At 42.5% G+C, this 20,453-nt stretch overlaps 2 protein-coding genes across 22 annotated transcripts in view; both read left to right on the top strand.

The window, feature by feature from the left end:
- The first annotated feature begins 447 nt into the window (after positions 1–447).
- Positions 448–15,886, top strand: STX2 (syntaxin 2). Of its 4 annotated transcripts, none has more exons than XR_010466686.1 (11): positions 448–603; positions 5,232–5,303; positions 5,794–5,893; positions 6,973–7,047; positions 7,947–8,020; positions 8,203–8,311; positions 9,668–9,741; positions 9,853–10,834; positions 11,357–11,467; positions 12,136–12,260; positions 13,816–15,886. XR_010466686.1 is itself a non-coding variant. In XM_065032836.1 (11 exons), exons 1-10 carry the CDS (start codon positions 574–576, stop codon positions 12,217–12,219), a joined length of 867 nt encoding a protein of 288 aa, XP_064888908.1. In that variant the 5' UTR covers positions 448–573; the 3' UTR covers positions 12,220–12,260; positions 13,816–15,886. The 4 variants fall into 4 exon arrangements, 3 of the variants coding, with proteins under 3 accessions (XP_064888908.1, XP_064888910.1, XP_064888909.1); XM_065032836.1 differs by having other exon boundaries at positions 9,853–9,990; XM_065032838.1 differs by having other exon boundaries at positions 9,853–9,990; positions 12,136–12,196.
- Positions 15,887–17,231: 1,345 nt separating this feature from the next.
- RIMBP2 (RIMS binding protein 2) overlaps positions 17,232–20,453 on the top strand; it is a 114,947-nt gene continuing 111,725 nt past the window's right edge. For 5 of the 18 annotated variants that reach the window (XM_065032773.1, XM_065032771.1, XM_065032778.1 and 2 more), the window contains exon 1: positions 17,239–17,386. In XM_065032773.1, the coding sequence (XP_064888845.1) occupies positions 17,384–17,386 (3 nt within the window). In that variant the 5' untranslated portion in view covers positions 17,239–17,383. Of the gene's footprint in view, positions 17,387–20,453 lie in introns of all 18 variants that reach the window. The other 13 variants (XM_065032769.1, XM_065032775.1, XM_065032779.1 and 10 more) reach the window with 7 other exon arrangements.

A 20,453-nucleotide genomic window follows, 5' to 3' on the forward strand; every position in this document is an offset into this window, starting at 1 on the left:
CCTGGAATGCTCACCCAGTGCAATCCCCCCATGGAGCAGGAACACCCAGATGAGGTTACACAGGAAGGTGTCCAGGCGGGTTGGAATGTCTGCACAGAAGGAGACTCCACAACCCCCCTGGGCAGCCTGGGCCAGGCTCTAGCACCCTCACCATGAAGAAGTTTCTTCTCATATTTAAGTGGAACCTCTTGTGTTCCAGTTTGCACCCACTGCCCCTTGTCCTACCGTTGGTTGTCACCGAAAAGAGCCTGGCTCCATCCTCCTGGCACTCCCCCTTTATGTATTTATAAACATATTAATAACTATTAATGAGGCCACCCCTCAGTCTCCTCCAAACTAAAGACCCCCAACTCCCTCAGCCTTCTCTCCGCAGGAACCAGCGCAGCCGCAAAAATCTCCCCACGGCCTCATGGTTGCCGCGCCCGCCCGCCCGCGCGCGCGCGCATGCGTGGTGCGGCCCTCTGTTGCCGTAACGTTGGGCGGGGCCCGGGGGGCGTGGCCGTGGCACCGCGCTCGGCGGAAGGAGGGCGGGAGGCGGCCCGGGGACTGTGGGCCCCTCAGCGGCGAGCGGGGATGAAGGACCGGCTGGCCGACCTTGCGAAGGTTCGGGCTCGGGGAGCGGGGGAAGGCGGTGGGTGAGGAGAGGAGCGGGGCGGCAGCGGACAAAGGCGGGGGGGGGGGCGTTACCGCCGCCGGGGTTAACGGGGAGCGGCGGGCGGGCTGGGAGGGGCTGCGGGGCCGACGCCTGGGCCGGTCCTGGTGGCCGGAGGGCTCCGATGTCCCCGTTCCCGGCCGGAGGGGGCGGTTTTCCCCGGGGACCTGTAGCCGAGCTCGGGCTGTTGCGGTTTTTATAGCTCGGCTTCCTCCAGCGCGTTCCGAGCGGTCACGTTTGGAACGACACACAAACTGGAGAATAATCTTGTTTTCGAGGTGCCCGTGGGGCAGATTTATCCGCTGGGGAGCCGCTTACCCAGTAATGCGTCAGTAAAACCGTCTGCAGCGCTGATTTTCTACATGTTTACAAAATGGTAGCTGGTTATGTTTATGTGCTCTTTTCCTTTGCCTTATTTGTGCTTTGAAAACAGTGCCCTAAAAAGAAGGGAGAGCTGGAGGGAGGTGCCATCATGTGTCCTCAACAGGATATGGCTTAGTTAAAATAAAAGGATATTCATCTTTTTTTCTTCTTCTTTTTTATTTCCTGAAAACAAATGGAAACAGAGAACACACAGGAGTCCTGTGATGGTTTCAGGACTCCACATACACGTAGAAGTTGGCCTGTGTTGAGCTGAATGCTGGTTTAGGGCTCATTCATCTCAAGTTCAGTTCTTGTGGGTCACAAAACACCCTTTGGAAGCTCCATCTCCAAATGATGGAGTTACCAGTCTCCTTGTCTTCCTCTCCAGTAGGATGAACCGGCATCTGAAAAGTTTTTGCATTATTAGATTACAGTATGTTTACCAGGAAAGGTGTTTCAGAGTCGCGCCAAAGAAATGTATATAATTTCTTTCGGGTTTCCTTATTCCATTTTCCAGTTTCTAAACGTGTTCGGGTTGTAGGAATATCTGCCAAGTTTCCGTGATGGTTCGCGCTTCCCAGAAAGAGGAAGCAGGAAACGCCGATCTGAATTGGCTTTTTAATTTATAATGCTAAACAAGTAGACTTCATTCTGAGGGGAAGCGGCGCTGGACTGTTGGATGGCGTCTCAGCAGCGGCAAGAACATAGCAACGGTTGTGTAAAATATTCTCCGAGCCTTCAGTGCTTTGCCATTCACGGCTACAAGTCCATCTTAAAATGGCATTAAACCAGCTGTAGGATCTGTGTTCAGAGGCTCAGTTCAGTGTGTTCAGACGCTGTCAGGTATTAAAACCAGATGTCCTTGTAAAGGTGTGTTAATAAGACTAAAACATTTTTGTTACTGTTGTTAAATCATTTGAGAAAGAGGTGAGATGTAAACCTCTGCTTAAGTGTGAGGGTTCAGATCTGTAGTTTGGGGTGCATTGTCCGTATGGGTCAAAAATTACCATCTTGTTATCTGCTGAAATGGATGCAGAGCTATCTGTTGAAATGCATTTTTTGTGCTAGATCAGTGAATCATTTTAAATATATACATTTTATATTTCTTTCATTTTAGGTGTTACTGAGTGGTAGGTATAACCTTTGAAAAATGCAGTTACATATGATGGCAGTTGTTTTTTTAAACAAACACCTGTAACTTCAACAGAACTGCTATTTCTTAGGCATTCACTTATTGCCCCCAAAACTGTTTAGGAATGAGGGAAAAGCCACAAAGTCTCCAAAGTTAAAATCGGTAGAATTGGGTGGCATGGAAACAAATGCAAAAGGATCCTTTTCAGAAAGAGGAAAACATGACTAAGTTCTGTTTTTCCTGAATTAACCTCTTACATTAGTCTTTGTTCAAACGCAGAATTTAGCAAAGATGGGCTGTATGTTTTCTATGTCATAACAGCGTAAAATAAGTTGTTGTAGGCGATTACCGTGGGATGTTCCTCTGGTTGTACAATAATGCCGCTAAATGTGTGTTAATGATTGAGCTGCCCAAGGGGCCGGACCGATCTGCCCTTTGTGAGCCCTCCGTGGCTCAGACAGGCAAGAATCCCTTGAAACACGGGTGTGATAGGAGGAACTGTGGCACTCAGTGACCTGTTCTTGGGTCCCTTTGGGTGGGAGATGGTGGTCAGTTGTTATCCTTGCAGGCTGAGGACTCCACATGATCTGGATGAGCAAAAACTGACCTTGATGGCAGTGTCAAGGGCAAGCAATAGTTGTGGTTTTGGGTCAAAAGCTGTTTTCCATTTCAGAGTTTGTTGAGACATCCCAAACCAGCCTTATTTCTGCAATCTGTAAGGTATGGCTATTTCAGAAGTTTCATAAACCATCAGGAAAGCTGAGAAATTGTATTGTCTGAAGAACTGGATTCTGTCATATAAACAACCGTTGAGGGAGCTTGGTCTATTTTTGAAGTCTATGAATGTTTATGGGGTTGTATGGCCCAGACTTTCAGTCGCAAGGTCAAGGTACGAGCTGCAAATAGACGTCACTAGATTGCTCTCGGCCTTGACGTGACTTTTTTTTATCAGTTTTTTGTAATTCCGCTTGCAGGGAGGAGGTAAGGTCTGGGAGGAGCTGTGTTTCTGCTAAACCCGATGACAAAAGTGAGCTCTTGGTTGAATTGTGTGCTCATCAAAAGAAGGTGCATCACTTCAGTTGAGGAGAGTTTGCAGATCAGCTTATTTTAGATAAGTGGTGACTGAAGAACAAAGAAGAGAGGTTGGCAAGTCCTCAGATGCCTTTCGAGTGCTGATGTTCAAGATAGATTGACCATAAATCCTTCAACAAATATTAGACAGCAGGTTGATCTGTCATTGGTGTTGCAACCCAATGTAAAGTGAGATGTGGAGCTGGCTCAGGGTGGGCGACCGCAAACAGGACTGAGAGGAGTTTGGCATCTTCCCTGTGCTTCACATTCACTCAGGTGTTTAAGGTTTTCCTCGGGTCTTCTGGCCCAGCTAAAAGCTGACATGCTAATCTCTTCGCTGATACTATTTTTATTATTTTTAGTTCAGTTAACTAAATACAGAAAGTCGTTATAAACAATTAGGAAGATTATTCTTTGCTCAGTAAATGTAAGCAGACAGTGCTCTTTTATGTAGATAATAAAATTAAATGTCTTTAACGTGTAGCTCATTCTTAGATATTAACTTAGAGCTGGTAGCTTTGCGGTATGCAGTCTCTGGTATGGATGAAATTGGGTAACTTCATTTGTGCTCAAACTTCCTTGCTTATTTGTATTAAGACTGTTAATTGATTACAATCCCTAAGGACAGATTCTTAATAGTAAATGATATTATTAATAATACTATTATAATTAATAATAATAATATTAATATTAAAGAACTCAATATTAGAGTTCTAGCAATCATCTTCCCCAAGTGGGTAGCTACAAGAAGTGCTCAATGACATGCAGCATTATGGTTGGCAATAACATCTACATTCCTTTATTTCGGATGGGCCATTACGGTTGCCCTGAGCATGAAAACCACATGATTTCTTAAAAAAATATTGTCCTGTGCTTTATGCACCCTCTGAATTTGCAGGAAAGGAACTGCCCCAAAGTACAGGGGATAACTTTCCTGGGAGATGCACAGATGTTGATGCACAGATTGTCGTGGAGTGTAACCTTCTTTATTAGATCGTAGTGGTGTTTGTCATTGGAATTGCAGACTTGCCATGCAAATAATACACATCTCACCTAATGTAGTAAAACCAGAAACAAAGGGCTTATTGGGTAATAGGATCAGGGTTTAGGAGCAGAAGGTGGGTGTTAGAAGATCCAAGGCAAAGGTGCTTGTAGGAGAAAAGGTGTTTTGAACACGAAAATCCCTTAATGTTACCTTTCTTGTAGGGTTTTTTTCTAGCAGATAAGCCGTTTGCTTTACAGTAGAATAATATTTTGTTCTGTATTTGATTTGATGCAGTTCAAATAGTGTGTGTTCTACAGAGGGGACCGGAGAGCATGGAGGCTGCAGCTCTTTGCCTTTATTGATGCATGTTCATTCTGCATTTGCTTTGATAAAACGTCAACCTCAGTTGCTGGCAAACGGCTCTATTTTGCCGGCTGGCTGCAGTGCTCGCTGCGATTCGGGAACCGCCGCCTGTCACCCCGAGCCTCCGTCTCCTCGGCTGCTGTTGGGAGGGTTCATCAATTACGTACTGCGTGTGTGGTTTAGTGCAGCGTAATTATGTCTAAATTGCTGTGGAACATCAGCCTCCAAACCCCCCAAGGGCAACACTAGGGAGCAGACGATAGCTTTTTGTCGTAGCTTGCATTAGCCGTTTAGCGCATGGTGCGACAAGTCAGCGGTCAGCACCCCTTCTAGTGTTTCTTTGAGAGGGTTAGTTACTGTCTCAGTAAACCAAATATTATTTTCGGTTCATGTGGGTCTCCCTGTGGAAATATCTTTACACTGACATTGTTTCCGGAGGAGTCCCTGCCCCGGTGTTCACAGCTCCGTGGTGCTCCCTGACTTTCCTTGACCTCCCTCTTGTTTGCTTTTCAGTTAAAGTCCTCAGAAGAGGAAAACTTACTTTTTTTGACTTTGCAGCCTACTGACGAAGCGGTGCGTGCACTAGCAATGTGGAAGAAGTCGTCGTCATTTCAGAGCAGGATCCTGAGCTTTGTGTCCTAGATCTGTTTTCTTGTCTTTTACAGTGTAAAGGAAACGAAGATGGGGAGACGGTTGTTGTTGAAAAAGACCATTTCATGGATGACTTTTTCCAACAGGTAAAGTTGCAGTTTTCACCACACAGTAAAGACTTAAAGCTTTCTTCTTGTGCCTTTTAATTTCTGTTGTTAGGTTCGACAATTCAGCTACACACACCTCCCCCAATAGTCTTTGCAATGGGATGTCAAGTCAAATGTTGGTAATATTTTGCGTGTTTATTTCAGAGTATTTTCTGTCTTAACTGCATAGAAGTGTTTTTAACTCCCTGTCGACAAGGAATTATAACAGCTTGCAGAATTCTAGAGTATTTCTTATTAAGACTAGTAGCACTTAAATATAATCTGTACACCCAAAAACTTGCTATTAAGAATACCCTTCTTTCTTACTTTAAAAAAAGTGCATGCTGTTGAAATATCAGCATTTCTGCTGGGGTTTCTGTCAGCTACTTACAAATGTTGCAATGTAATACATTTTTTTAATTACAAAATGATTTTTAAAAATGCCCTGAATTCCCCTAATATTCTCATTGCCATATTTCTCTTCCTCTAGGTTGAGGAACTTAGAAATAATATAGCAAAAATCGCACAAAATGTGGAAGAAGTGAAGAAGCAGCACAGCATTATCCTGTCAGCACCAAACCCTGAAGGAAGTGAGTATCACTTGTTGTTAGATTTCGGAAACGTGTGGCTAGATATTCGGAAATATTTTTGTTTGGTTGTTTTAGATGTCCGTAGGAATAGAACTTGAGGTGTTCGGAATGCAAAATGTAACACAATTTAATTATTTAAATATTTATGTATTTTATAGTTAATTATTATGTTTATTTGCTTACTTTTACCGTTCCAAAGTCTCGTGGGAGCCGCCGTCTCTTTATCCTTCAGCCCCAACGCTCCAGCCCCTGCAGCAGTGGCTCTGAGACTTCCAGCCCTGTTTGTCGAGGCCGTAACCCCACAGCTGGAAGTGCAGATGTGCTTTCTGAACAGACAACTCCCAAGTTTAGGGAACGTACCCGCAAACGTGGAACTTTGTCTGTTCTCACCACTCGGTTCAAGGCGTGCCTGGGTTTGTGGGCAGGGTTCAAAGAAAAGGGAAGGAAAGATGCTGAGATATTTTGTGGAATGTTGCAACGCTGGCTTCATATTTATCTTCATGTTGATGAAGGCTGAACTTCGGATGTTAGTGTTTCTTTTTCCCCTATTTTCTTTCTTTATGGATGGACGTACGTTTGCATTGTAGCAGCAGGGATCTAGTTAAGTTCCTCATGAATGTTCTGTGTAGCATTCTTCAAAAAATAGAGAGAGTGCATGGTAGAGTTATGTTAATGAGAGTAAAAGCAATGAGTCCATAGTAAAACACAGAACTAAAAAGATGTGAGATAAATCTGTATTTTCACATGATAGACTTCAGTGAACTTTCATTTTGACCAGAAAAGGAATATTACCCTGGAAGAGTTGGATAGAGAAAAATCATGGAATATTTTATCACCTGGTTTAGTTGGTGATTTGGGAATAACATTTCCCAAGTGTAAGTGCCTGTAATAAGAAGCAGGAATCTGATAGTACGCTGTTTAAAAAATTGTATTTAAAGTACTTAGGAGTATAATAACCTTTTTCTCTGCATGGTTGTATTGGATTCAGTTATGAGGTGGCAGGGTAGAGCTGTAGGTGTTGCTGGTTTACTGTTCTCAATCATTAACAGTTCTAAAAACATCTTTTTCTTTTTTTAAAGGAACAAAGGAAGAACTTGAAGAATTAAATGAGGAAATCAAGAAGATTGCTAATAAAGTCCGAGCCAGGTTAAAGGGTAAGTCGTGAGGAGACATAAAACTACTCTCGTTTGCAATGATTCAGGATGGCAGCAGTGTTACAAACTTGATGCATTGCAGCTGAACTTGTGAACTGTAAAAGCTGCATTATGTGTGGATATATTGTATTGCACAGCTTTTTAAAAGAAGATCCACCTCTCTGCCAGGCACTTGATAGCCCATGTCAGTCAGAGCATCGTCTTCTCCTTCCCTCCTTGGTGAGCTTCACCACTCAGAAATAGCAGGTGTCAGCACAGCCTGGCTTGTGGGACGGGACCAACAGCTCACGTGCTGCCAGCAATAACCCAGAAAATTACCATGCAGAGTAATTAATCTGTGTAGGAGTGTATTCTGCAACTGAAATGCTGGGTTTTGGGGATGATGTTTTGGAAGGAGATGAACTGCAAAAAGACGGTTGCCGTGGCAAAACTGTCTACGCAGGGAATTGCTCTAGAGTGCTAATTTTGTTGGGCCTTTACCCTATGAGTGTGTCTTAATAGTTTAGCATAGGTTTTGAAATATATTGAGTGTCATAATGTTACTATATGACAATTACTATATGCTGTTGTCCTTCCATAAACACTAGGGAACGGTGTTTATAGTTTTAGCTGTAAGAGCAGCCCGCCTTGTTAAACTTTTGGAATTTTTCCACAGTAGTGTGACTCTGTTTAGGGTCCTGAAGTACTTACTGTCGTTTAAGATCTGTACCAATTACCTAAATTATTTTAAATTTATATATATATATATCACTACCACCCCTCCCCTACCCCTGAAACGTTAAATGTGTCTGTGGGGAGCTTGTACATGAAGAAAGCAATAATAGTGTTTACAAAGAAACTGAGCCACACTATTAAATTATACTGAATGTTGACTCATAATATTCTTGTGATTTTCTTAGCCATTGAACAAAGTTTCGATCAGGGTGAAAATGCTAATCGGGCATCAGTGGACCTCAGGATAAGAAAAACACAGGTATGATCACTTAATAAATTTAAAGGAAGTAAAAGTATTCTAGTACATCGGAGAATGAGTTTTGCTTTTCTGTTCTGTTATACTGGAATGTAAATACCACTTGCAGTTGTTGTGCAGTAGTATTTGCTGTATCAAAAAAAAGTAAATGTTTTTGTTCCACGTTTTTAAATCCTCAAAACCAGCACTCTGTGTTAGCTCACAAGTTTGTGGAGGTCATGACGGAATACAACGAGACCCAAACCCTTTTTCGAGAGCGCAGCAAAGGTCGGATACAGAGACAATTGGAGATAAGTAAGTGACCTGAATACAATTTTTTAAATTTTTATTGAAGGTGAATTGTGTTGTTACTGCATCATGCATCTCGGACATCTTCTTGAAGCACATGAGGGAAAACAATTTTATCACATGGCATAAACTTCAGAACAGCTGTAAGAAAACAGAAAATACTTAGTAGATAATTTGACAAAATCACAGAATGGACTGGGTTGGAAAAGCCCTCAGAGATCATCCAGTCCAAGCCTTGGTCCAACTCCAGTCCATTGACTAGATCATGGCACTAAGTGCCATGGCCAATCTCAGTTTACAAACCTCCAGGGCCGGTGAGTCCAGCACCTCCCTGGGCAGCCATTCCAATGCCTGACCACTCTCTCTGGAAATAACTTCTTTCTAATCTCCAGCCTAAATTTCCCCTGGCAGAGTTGAAACCCATGCCCCCTTGTCCTATTGCTGACTGCCTGGGAGAAGAGCCCAATCCCCACCTCGCTAGAACTGCCCTTCAGGTAGTTCTAGAGAGTGCTGAGCTCAGCTCTAAGCCTCCTCCAGACTAAACAAGCCCAGCTCCCTCAGCCTCTCCCCATAGGGCTTGTGTTCAAGTCCCTTCCCCAGTCTTGTTGCTCTTCTCTGGACCCGCTCCAGCACTTCAATCTCTTTCCTGAGCTGAGGGGCCCAGAACTGAACACAATACTCCAGGTGTGGCCTCCCCAATGCAGAGCACAGGGGAAGGATCGCTGCCCTTGTCCTGCTGACCACGCTGGTTTGGATGCAAGACAGGATGCTATTGGCCTTCTTGGCCACCTGGGCACACCATGTTGAGCTTCCTGTCCATTAGTCCCCCCAGGTCCCTTTCTGTCTGACTGCTCTCCAGCCACTCTGTGCCCAGCCTGGAGCACTGCAGGGGGTTGTTGTGGCCAAAGTGCAGCACCCAGCACTTGGCCTTGTTGAACTTCATCCCATTGGAATCAGCCCATTTTTCTAGTCTATCCAGATCCCTCTGCAGGGCCCTCCTGTCTTCCAGCAGGTCGACACTCCCTCCCAACTTGGTGTCATCAGCAAATTTGCTGATGATGGTCTCAATCCCCTCATCTAAATCATCAATAAAGATGTTAAACAGGGCTGGACCCAACACTGAGCCCTGGGGGACACCACTGGTGACTGGCCGCCAGCTGATGCAGCCCCATTCACCAGCACTCTCTGGGCCCGGCCCTCCAGCCAGTTCTTAACTGTCCAGCTGTCAGCACTTGTCCAAGCCAGGGGCTACCGTTTCTTTTATGGTGAATGTTTTATTTGAATTGCCATCCTTCTGCTAAGGTCGAATTTTATGTTCAGTGCTAAGTGATGTTATGTGAAGTGTCGTTGTTTTTACCATAGCTGGGAAGACCACCACTGACGAGGAGCTGGAAGAAATGCTAGAGAGTGGCAATCCTTCCATTTTCACTTCTGATGTACGTACTTCTGGTTCACTTGTGTCTCTTTCCTGTTGTGCTACTTCTGCTATTTATAAGTGTGCCAGCACATACTTATTTATGTCCGTATCTTTTTTCATTCTCCTGAAGATTATATCAGACTCTCAAATAACTAGGCAAGCTCTGAATGAAATTGAGTCGCGTCACAAGGATATTATGAAACTGGAATCCAGCATACGGGAGCTGCATGAAATGTTTATGGACATGGCAATGTTTGTGGAGACACAGGTAAATGAACCAGTTCAAACACGTTTACGTAAGTGGGGCTTTTTTCCTTTTCCGGTCTTCCTCTTTGAAATACTCAGGAACAATTGCTTATATTCAGAAAATACAGATTTAGTTGTTCTGACTGTGATTAGAACATATGAAAGTTAATCAATCACTAAAGGTTTTTTGCTTTGCTTTAGACAAATGTATCATCTAGATACACTCGCATGTGCTATGAATAACTAAGCATAGACTCACTTTCCAGTTGGCACACTTTATATGCTCTTCAGCATCCCTGTATTGCAATATGCTTGAACGTTCTGTGCGCGTGTAAGTAAGAACAACTCCCTCCTGCCCTGTGGGCCAATGTCTTGGAAGTAGGGATTCTCCCAGACGGGGAAGGGAATGCTGGGGTAAAACTGAATGTGTGTTACCGAGGGTGTGTGCAACCTGCACGTGGTACAGAGCTGTGATCACTGTTAGAACAACGTGAACGTAAAGGGATTGACAAGCCGTTCAGTATTCATAAGCTTTGTCTTGACATGGATGTAAAGTCAGTCTGTTTGTAGTCATTACATACTAGTTATCTAACAAATATCTTTAACTTCCATCCCTAAAACTCTTTGACTTATGCAGGGAAGTGGAAAGTATAAAGTTCAGGAGAGAAACTTCCCTGAAAAGGCCTATTTTATTAACTAGGTTTTGTTCTAGAAGTCCTTTGTTGCTTTGATATTAAATACGTAGCCAAAGCAAATTAGTAGCAGTTCTTTTTTGAATAAGAAATGAACAAGTTACTTGTGCATCATTCTTTAATGCTTTGCTGTTTACTGCTGCTGATTATTTCTTCTGATGGACAGAAACACAGGTAATACTTCCTGTAATTTCTCACCAATCTTCCATTTCATTACCAAATTTCATTCATCGTAATTAATTTTAATTTCTTCTGTATTGACATTCAAAAGCTCCTCAGACCTGAGGGTTTTGAAGTTGCCACTATGTGTGTTTTCTTAGATAACAGTTAAACCTTGTGTGGACATAGTCAATATCCTTTCCCATTCCCGGGCGCATCAGGGGTTTCTGATCTCCTTGGTATGTTGGGTTTGATTTTGGCTGTTACACACACCTCATGTTCACAGGCGTGTTTGTTCCTGCAAAAGGGAGAAATGTGCCTGCCCTGAGCGTTCCCTGGTCGGTTACAATGTTGAGCCCTTCCTTCCCCTTCCCTTTTGCCTCCACACATCAGAGCAGAAAAAATGTCACTGAGAACTACGTGATTCACTCGCTTAAACCGATAGTGATGTCCTATAGCCTTTCTTCTCACGGGTTCACTAAACAAGGATCCATGGATTCCAATAATAAAATCTTTTCTTCTCAATTTCATTTTAAGGGTGAAATGATCAACAACATAGAAAGGAACGTGATGAATGCGTCAGATTACGTGGAACATGCAAAAGAAGAGACGAAAAAGGCAGTGAAATACCAAAGCAAAGCGCGAAGGGTATGCTCAGTCTGTTACCTTAGCACAGCATGAGGAGACCTGCAACTGTCGTTGATTTTATTGTTGTTGTGTTCAGCCCTTCAAGGCAGAATTAATGTCTGCATTTTACTTGTAGTTGTGATACTTAAAAGTAGATTATAAAACATTATAATTTCGTTATAGATTAGTGCATGACAGTGAAAGATTTTAACAGACAAACAAAACCATAATCTGGAGGAAATCTGAACATTTCCAATGTGAATTAACTTGTTAGAGTTAATATTAAAAATTGTTATTACTGGTAGAAGAGAGAAGCGTCTTGTACTATAGAACCAGATGAGCAATTCATGCACAGCTCAGGCAGTGTTCTCAATTTCCCGATTAAAAAGCTGTCATTTACAGAGTGTAAAAAACGCCCCCAAGAAGAACTAATGTTTTATGCTAGTAGATAAACCCACATGTTCTTCTTATCGTCTTTGATAACTATATAGATATTAATCACACCAGATTACTTGTAAACACTTTAAAAAATATTTATTCTTATGCATGCAAGAATGTCCAGATAAATTTATCTCAATTTGAGAATACTGCAGGCTTAAATAAGAGTGGATCTAAAAGCTAAAATTTGAAAATAAATGCAAATCTTAATGTGTTTGATATTAAACTAATAATGCCTTGTTTTTTGACAGAAAATGTGGATAATTCTCATAGTGTCATTGGTGTTGATTGCCATAATTGCTCTAATTATCGGTTTGTCTGTTGGTGTTCGGTGATGCTTGGATAACCCCGCATGCATGACTTCTGCCAGGGGGCAGTAAGTAACTAATGCACTAATCTTGCTCTCGTTTGGCTCTTGTGGCTCGTGTTGTTGTGCTGACCCCGCACGTCCCCGCGCTCAGAGCTGGGGAGGCCTGAGCTGCAGCCCCCGACTTTTCTCTCTGTGGATTTGAAACGTTCTTTGCATGCTGACATGGAAATGTGACACCTAGTGGTAACCGCTGCATGTCACCTAGATGTCACCTAGGTGTGACATCTGGTGGTAACCGCTGCATGTCACCTAGATGTCACCTAGGTGTGACATCTGGTGGTAACCGCTGCATGTCACCTAGATGTCACCTAGGTGTGACATCTGGTGGTAGCCGCTGCATTTCCAGAATGCGGCACTGCAGGGGACTCCTCAACACAGAAGGGAATCAGGCCAGGAAATCCAATCACTGTCTCGCAGTACTTCCAGCTTTTTTAATTCTGAAAGTTCACATCAGCAAACGATCTGCACTGAGATGGGGCATCCTAGTTACACTTGGAACTTTATCAAACTCAGGTTTCTGTGGTTTTAAGTAGAACATTCACAAAGTGGATGTCTGCAGCCATGGAGCTCGCTGGTATTCCTTGCAGGGCATCCCAAAATTCCTTGTTTCAAAGCTGTTCGTGACTACTACACTGAGTGAAACAGTGGAAAATAACCGTGTATTTGTAGAAGGAAGTCGGCCAAGATTCCAACTGGAATTTTAGGACATAAATTTGAGAATATTTTTTCAGTCTTCAGACTTTTGCTGTCCTGATGTGCCGTGTCTGGTCAAGATAACAGCTGACCAGGCCGAGTGGGAACCAGCAGCTTAACCCACGTGGGTCCAGCAGAAACCCGGCTTTGTACGTTTGGTCTCTTTGGATGTGAAGCGCTGTGAGCAGTCTATCACTTCCGACAGCTCATCGGGAACTCAGTTTTCTGTACTAACACTCTTTTAACATCAAAGTTGTTAGTTTTGATATTACAGTTTCTTCTCCGCTTTGGTTTGTGGGCAGATAACAGGATTTAGTGTATCGTTGCTTATAGCCAGAAAAACCTGACCCAGTGTCAGACTTTGATGCATTTCCATGGAACACATCTCTTATTTTGGTTGTTTTTCCTTGCGGCTCTCCTGAGCTCTTACCCACACAATGATTTTACTGATGTTTTCTTAAATTCCACTAAGTGTGCAATAGGAAAGGTTTGAGCAGGCTGCAAATATTTATCCAAGAGGGTGGCAGTAGGGAACGTCACTGTTCTCAGACTTGACCTTGATAAGTAAGTGCTCACTGTCGCATCTGTTTTTCTGCATGATGATATTTACAGAAGTTGGGTATGAGTAATAACAATTATTCTGTGAAATAGAGAAATGTTACACAGCTCTGTCTTGTAACTATGGCAACATGTATGTTAGAAAAGCCAGACTAACAATGGGAAATCATAGCAGTTGTTCTTTAGAAAGAAAATCCAAACACAGATTAGATATAACTACTATTAATTAATTTTGTGTGGCTATGCTTTTATTTAAAGAGTTCTGTATCTGCCAGGTATTCCAGTCTCAACTGTTCTCTCTTTTTTGCAGAAATTGATGTTCATAATTATCTGTGTAACCGTGTTGCTTCTGATTCTTGGCATTATCCTGGTGACAACCCTGGCGTAGCACATTCCAGGAGGCGCGAGCTCAGGAAAACCAGACCTTCAGCACCAGCCCATGCCTTATCCTGCTCCCAGACCTTCAGCACCAGCCCATGCCTTGCCCTGCTCCGTGCTGATCAGCACCCCTCGCTAATGGTTACAGATTCAAACAAAATCACTCGTCATGTTTACTGATAAACGAAGATCAGAATGTATTAGGATACGGATGGATTTGCATCATAAACTCTACCTTTGTAGGACTGAAACTTGCTCTTAAATTGTTTTGAACTAAAGTACCGTAGGATTTTTTTTCATCTCAGTGTTACAAACAGTTGCAATAGGGAGCTGAGAGTCTGAGTTTGGACTGTTGGGCTTTTTTTTCCTCTTGCTAATAGAATTCTAATCACGAATTTTAGTACCTTACCAGTGCTGCTTTTGTAGCACCCTTGTGAACGTTTTTATGAGACGCAGCCTTGTCTTTAAGTGTATTAATTATTTAGTCACCTTAACCTATATAAGCTTTATACTTAAAAATATTTTTCTCCAACAAGTGCTAAAATATTTTATCCTAAAAAGACTACTTATTTAACTGCCTATTGCCTTACACTTGAGAAGACAAAGAAAAGGTTTATTACGCTCTCCAGGTTTTATTCTGTTTTATTTTTCAAAGTGACTAAGGTAAATTGCTTGAAATATTTCCTTGCCTTATAATAAAAAACCAGTGGCAACATTTCTAGTAAAAGAACGCGGTAATGAAGCACACTGAATCGGAATTTGATCAGATAATTTTACACGTAATCCTTGTGCGAAGGAACCTGCTGGATCAATTTAGCCGTATTGTGTGTGTGAATAGGAGAGAAATCACACTTTACAGAGCCAAGTCAAGATTGCTTATTCAGAGCTTCTGATGTTGGTGTGTGATAGAGCACGTAGGGACAAGCTCCCCCAGAAGAGTCTGAAACGCAAGACAAACTAAGACACTGATTTGTTATGGGATTTGTGTTGTGTAACATAGATGAAGTGTTTTAGGATATCCGTACGTCTTGTGATGCCAGTTTGCCAGGCGCGAAAGGCTTAAATGTAACCAAATAACTGCATTTAATGTTAAAGGTTATTTTTGTATTTTTTTTGTGTAAAATATTTGTAACTTGAATTTTTGACTTCTCATGGTTTAACGATATGCATGTAGATATGTAGATATATTTACACTCTAAGAAAACGAGAGGAAAGTATAATGCGTGCCTTTTTAAACACGGTCGTTTCCAAATACTCACCTATAATGTAAACCGCAATAACTTGGTCCTCAAAGTTTAGAATTCTGAAACCGATGTGTTGTTTCAAGTGGCTGAGATCGAAGTCGCTCAGTTGACTTCATGACATTCAGCGAAGTTTACAATGTCTGTTGTATGCATGATTATTCCTGCTTTGCTCTCCAGATACACTGTGAATGTGCCGGAGCTCTTCACATCTCAAACATAGTCAAGAAAGAAAGAAAACCTTCTTTTTGGTCTCTTTCAAGTCAAACAGGAAGAAGTCGCTTGAAAAATTTTGGCTTCGTTATGAACAAATTCCTTTACCTCTAATCCAGAGCACTCGCCGTCGTTTGTGAGGGGGTTTACATGCAAAGCGAGGAGCGATTGGTTCCCTTAGTGCTCGTTCTAGGTAAAATATATTTTTTATTCTATAGTTTTTTAGATTTTTATCAGTAAATATTATTTATACAGACACACAAATTAGATTGGGGGGAAAAACCAGGTCTGCTGTTTAACAGCTGGTGACCTAAAGTGACCCCCACAATCCCATCATGTTGAATTTTGTTATTTATAATGAAATAATTTGCCCATCAAGACCGGAAATTGGAACAGGCCAATCCCTGCGTTTTACTTGTTGTTCTACAGCCGCCTCAACGAGTTTGTTTTAAAACAAAACTTGTTTTTCACGTGAACCTCTTTGTTCTGTTCATATTGGAGGGGAGTAAATCTCTAACCTATGCACTAATAAATTGATCTAAGCAAGTACCTTGTGGCTGGTTTTGTATCCGTGACGTTATTGTGACCTGGGTGAGTATTTCCAGTAAGGGTCTGAATATCCCAAGGCTGCTGTTTGCAGTGACCTGTCAAACAACCGATCGCTGCGTCTGTGTGCTTCCCAAAACCTCTCCAATAATGTGTAGAGATTATCGAAGTAGCTGTAGAGATAATAACGAAAGAATTAATGGGATCTATTAATTTAAAGTATACCCGTGGAATTTTGCTTTACTATTAAACTTGAGTATGGGAATTATTTATTTGAATAAAGCTATTCATGTCTACTCAACAATTCCTCATAGAAGTGCATCTATCACGGCGCAGAATTGCAATAGCTGCTTGTTCCCCAAATCTGGAGTGGGCTCAGAGTTCGGGTGTACAGGCTGTCGCTGGAGCCAATGTTTAAATCCAGGTTAGACTGATGTTTAAATCCAGGTTAGACTGATGTTTAAATCCAGGTTAGACTGATGTTTAAATCCAGGGTAGACTGATGTTCCGACAGCATCTTCCTCCCCCAGTTTTTTGGAGAAATCTTGAGGGAAAGGCGCCCAAGTTTTCATTTGTTTTGGTACAGAAATGGGTGGTGGTCGTGACTTTGAGCACGAGGACGTGCGGAGCTGGTGGCGAAGCGCTTGGCAATTGGGCGGCTAATGATGAACCGGGAGATAATGGAGCGGTTATGCTTAGTGAGATTTTTTTTTTGTGGTATTGGGGAAAGTGGATAGGAGCGGGAATGTTGCACTGCACAACTAATAAGGTGAATTTGTCCATAAAGGCAAACCAAGGAAGTGAGATCTTAGGGCAGGGAAAATGTTAAGCGGTTGTTGCTAGAAAGATGGATACAACCAAAACGCCCGGGTGATCTGTAAGTGCAGGAATCTCTGCTGCTTCTCAGCTGTGCAAAAAGCACCAAATATGGACCTGGATGAATTCAATAGAATGAACCAAAGCTGTTCCAAAAAACCCAAGGTGTCTTTATTCTGCTTCTCCTCGTGGTGTAAAACACAGAGCAGACGCTGCCGGCAGTGCGGGATTTGTTTAGCGGAGCGCTACGTGCGTTTTGGTGGATACAAACCTGATAAATAACATTTAGAAGAGGAAATGAGGGAACTGCTGCCTATGAGGATGTTTTTCTGTATAAAAATATTATTATTTAAAAAACAAAACACCCTTCCACGCAGCCGTGATTAATGCGGTTGGAAGAGAACGCTTTGGACGTGGGGTGTTGGTTTTGTTGCCTTTTCTTTTTGGCGGAGGGGTTAAGGTCTTATGTTACCGCTGTTAAATTTGCTGTGATGTGTTCATGGGGCTCGTATGCGGCTCCTGGGAGCAGCCGCGGGTTTCTGCTGTGTCCGGCACCCAACGCGCCCCCCCTGCCCCCAGCGCCGCCCGGGGGACAGAAACAGCCTTGGCAAGCACTTGGAACTGGGTTCTGAAGAATAAAAGTACTTCTGCAATAAAGGTTTTTACAAAAGGAGTTCTATAGAAATGGTAAGTAAATAGGAAATAATTCTGGTTATGTATTGTAAAAAATGGTTGCTTTGATTTGCTGCATCTTTTTTTCTTTTAATGGGCTAATGCCTCCGATTGGCATGGAAATCAGTTGGGTTGCTTATGGTTAAAAGGAAGGACCAATTTGCATGCAGGTGAGTGAAAATTCAATTTGAATTCAGTGTTGGTCCCTTTCACCTGCATCTTTTGCAGAGTGATGGTCTGACTTGCTTAGAAATCTCTACATCCAGCTTGACAGTGCAGGAAAGACTGGAGAGAGAATTAGATGCCTTTCCCCTATACTGTTCACTTTTTTCTCTTAAAAAAACAAAATAGGGTTTAGAAATTTCTGGGATTCATTTTTTTCCGGGTTTTTTTGATGGTGATTCATGTATGCCTAGCAACATCTGTAGGACAGCCTTCTGAACTTTGCAATAATCCAATCTATTTAATGCTTCTCACTTCGATCTCTATACATCACAGCGTTGTGCCAGGGCACATCTCGGTCTAGTCATGCACACTTATCTAATGTTAGCTTTCTAGCCTCCAAAAAAATATTTATGTAATGTCAATTGACTTAAATAACTTCAGTATCTCCAGGTTGCCTGGTTGAACTTAAATGCCCTAAAACTTCAAATACCTCGTGGTATTTGTAGCGAAGAAAGTGCCAATATGTATGTTTAGTTAAGGACAGTCATCCGTGATATAGACTAATCTTGGTTCTATCCATGTTGCTGTCAACCAGCTTTAAATGGATAAATAGAGCTGGTAGCAAAGGGACTGAACTGCAGCAGGAAGCAATCTGAAGAAATAAATACATACATTAAAAAGGGAAAAAAAAATATTTTTAAACCTTTTGAAACAAATATCCAAACATGGTGGGTGTCAATCCGTTCGTACACCACACGTCGCGTTCCAGCGCACGCGCTTGCTCTGCTGCTGATTTCCCCTTTCGGAAATAATTCAGAGCAGCGTTAGTGCACGGGCTCTCAGAGGAGAATAAAAGCCAGTGTTCTGAGAACTAATGAAGTAATTATCTAAAGCATTATTTACAATGATTATTTAGAAGATAATGAGACCCTTTAATTATGTTTGTTCTGCATAGCTAGCCTTTCAATAATTCAGAGTATCGCTGTACAATTTCCTCTAGGTTCACTTTGCACATTTTTGTGCAGAAAAATGTCCCAGCGGGTTGTAAAGCACAAGTTTGTGCATCTCTGGGCATCCCCTGTCGCACGGGAATCGCCTGCTCGCTGGGATGGGAACAGGAGGCACTTCAAGCCGCTTCAATGGGACGTGGAGCAAAATAAATTAGGGGTCAAATAAGCTGAGCCTTAATGGCATTATAGGAGCACTACTCAAGTATTAACATAGTGTGGTAAGGTTTTTATTAGCGTTTATCTTATTGGCGGTGAAGCTTGACTCACAGTTTATTTTCATTTGGGGAGTCACGAGAGTTTTGTTTCAAACGTACGTTTTTTAAGAGCCTTACTCATTTGTGTATCAGGAATTAAGAGCATCGTTAGCATTTTGGTAGCTGATAAATATGTCGCCAGTATGCAGTTAAACAGTAGGGAAGACTGCAAGTAAATATGGATAAAGAGACAGCTAAGTGAGCTTCTGAAATACCTGTACATGTACAAATGAGCTGCTGCAATCCGGTTTCATTGCTGGACTGTGTGTCTGCTGAAGGGGAGACTTCTCATTGAAATTCAGATCAATGCTCCCATGAGCTTCAAAGGGCCTTGGCTCAGGCCTACCTGTGAAGCAGACTTAAACCTGCCCTTCCCGAGACCAATAATTCGTGCATTAATCTATTGAGCTGGCAAGCACAATCCTAATTTAAATGGGCTAATTCCCCCAACGGAAAGCACTTGTTCTGCCCTTCCGAGGTGCGTAACACAAGCACAGGCTGGGTGCCAGGAAGGGTGTTCGCACCACCATTGAACAAGCAATCCAGATTAGTGAGCTCGCATCTTCAGGATGAATCTTTTAATCAGTATCATGTAGACAGCAGCTGATCAGAAGCTCTTTGTGGGGCTCGGTGGGAACACTCATGCTGCCAATTGAATTTTTGTGTACAAATGGTGCAAGAATAACTTCTCTTAATGTGCATTTTAGCTGTTGTTTAAAAATAAGGGTCAAAACTGGGCCTCCATGGCTCAGTGGCTTGGTGCCTGATCCATGATTTTACATAAGGGAAGGGATTGGTTCTGTACTAGATTTCTGGAGTGTGTAGCCAGGAAAGAGACCTTGTTTCTTTCTTCTGTTTCAAGTCTCAGTTCCCCATGCACTTTATATTTTATTGTTAAATATGTTTTCACAATTAAAGAACTCCGAGTTTCAAAACTCAGTGGGCTTTGTCTGGTTTAGATGATGTTTGCAGAAATACTTTCCTTCTAATCATTTTTTAATGGGGTTTTAAATAGTGTTTTGCAAAATGCTGTTGAGACCGAGCAGTCCGTGGGTTCCCTGTGGTGGAAGCTCAATACCAGCTCCTCGCATAGAAACGCGTCTCGCCCGATCCGCGGCTGTGTCTGGTGCTCTTGTCCCTCTTGAGCTCTTTTGTAATCGAGGAGAGACGTGATGCTCCGTACTGAGATTTCTCCTGAAACCTGTTCCAGGCTTTTTCATGTCAGATCGGGTCACTGTGCCTGCAGTTTGGAACAAAACGGGGAGGTAAATGGATGCACAGCATTTTGTTTTGCCTGATGTTATTCATTCAGATTGCTGGCCTAAGAAAATGTTATTTAGCTCTGTTCCAATTCCGGATGGGAGGAGAATGACTCCTTTTCCCAAACGTCTGCAGCTCTAAGATTCACTCTGTCTCTGATTGTGCCTTCAGCTGGCACACAGTGCCATGTAGGGACATTATACTCAGCTGTTACAAATATCAAACTAAGAACAATCTATTATTACTGGATATGAACCACTTCACCGTTTCCATCGGGTAGAGAATCTCTGGGTGCTGACAGGAAGGGACTCGCTCTCCAAAAAGAACCACACGGTGCTGCAGCTTTTAATGAGTTCAACCTATTATCCCGCAGTATCTACCCAACACCTGGGA

This window comes from Columba livia, chromosome 17 (assembly GCF_036013475.1).
Source record: "Columba livia isolate bColLiv1 breed racing homer chromosome 17, bColLiv1.pat.W.v2, whole genome shotgun sequence".
Lineage (NCBI taxonomy): Eukaryota > Metazoa > Chordata > Aves > Columbiformes > Columbidae > Columba > Columba livia.

Bases quoted from the DNA above. Each gene is read 5' to 3' on its own strand.
- STX2 (XM_065032838.1), top strand. From the start codon at position 574: ATGAAGGACCGGCTGGCCGACCTTGCGAAG. The intron at 11,468-12,135 runs GTATGCTCAGTC...GTTTTTTGACAG, and splicing joins ACCAAAGCAAAGCGCGAAGG to AAAATGTGGATAATTCTCAT. The intron at 12,197-13,815 runs GTTTGTCTGTTG...TCTTTTTTGCAG, and splicing joins CATAATTGCTCTAATTATCG to AAATTGATGTTCATAATTAT.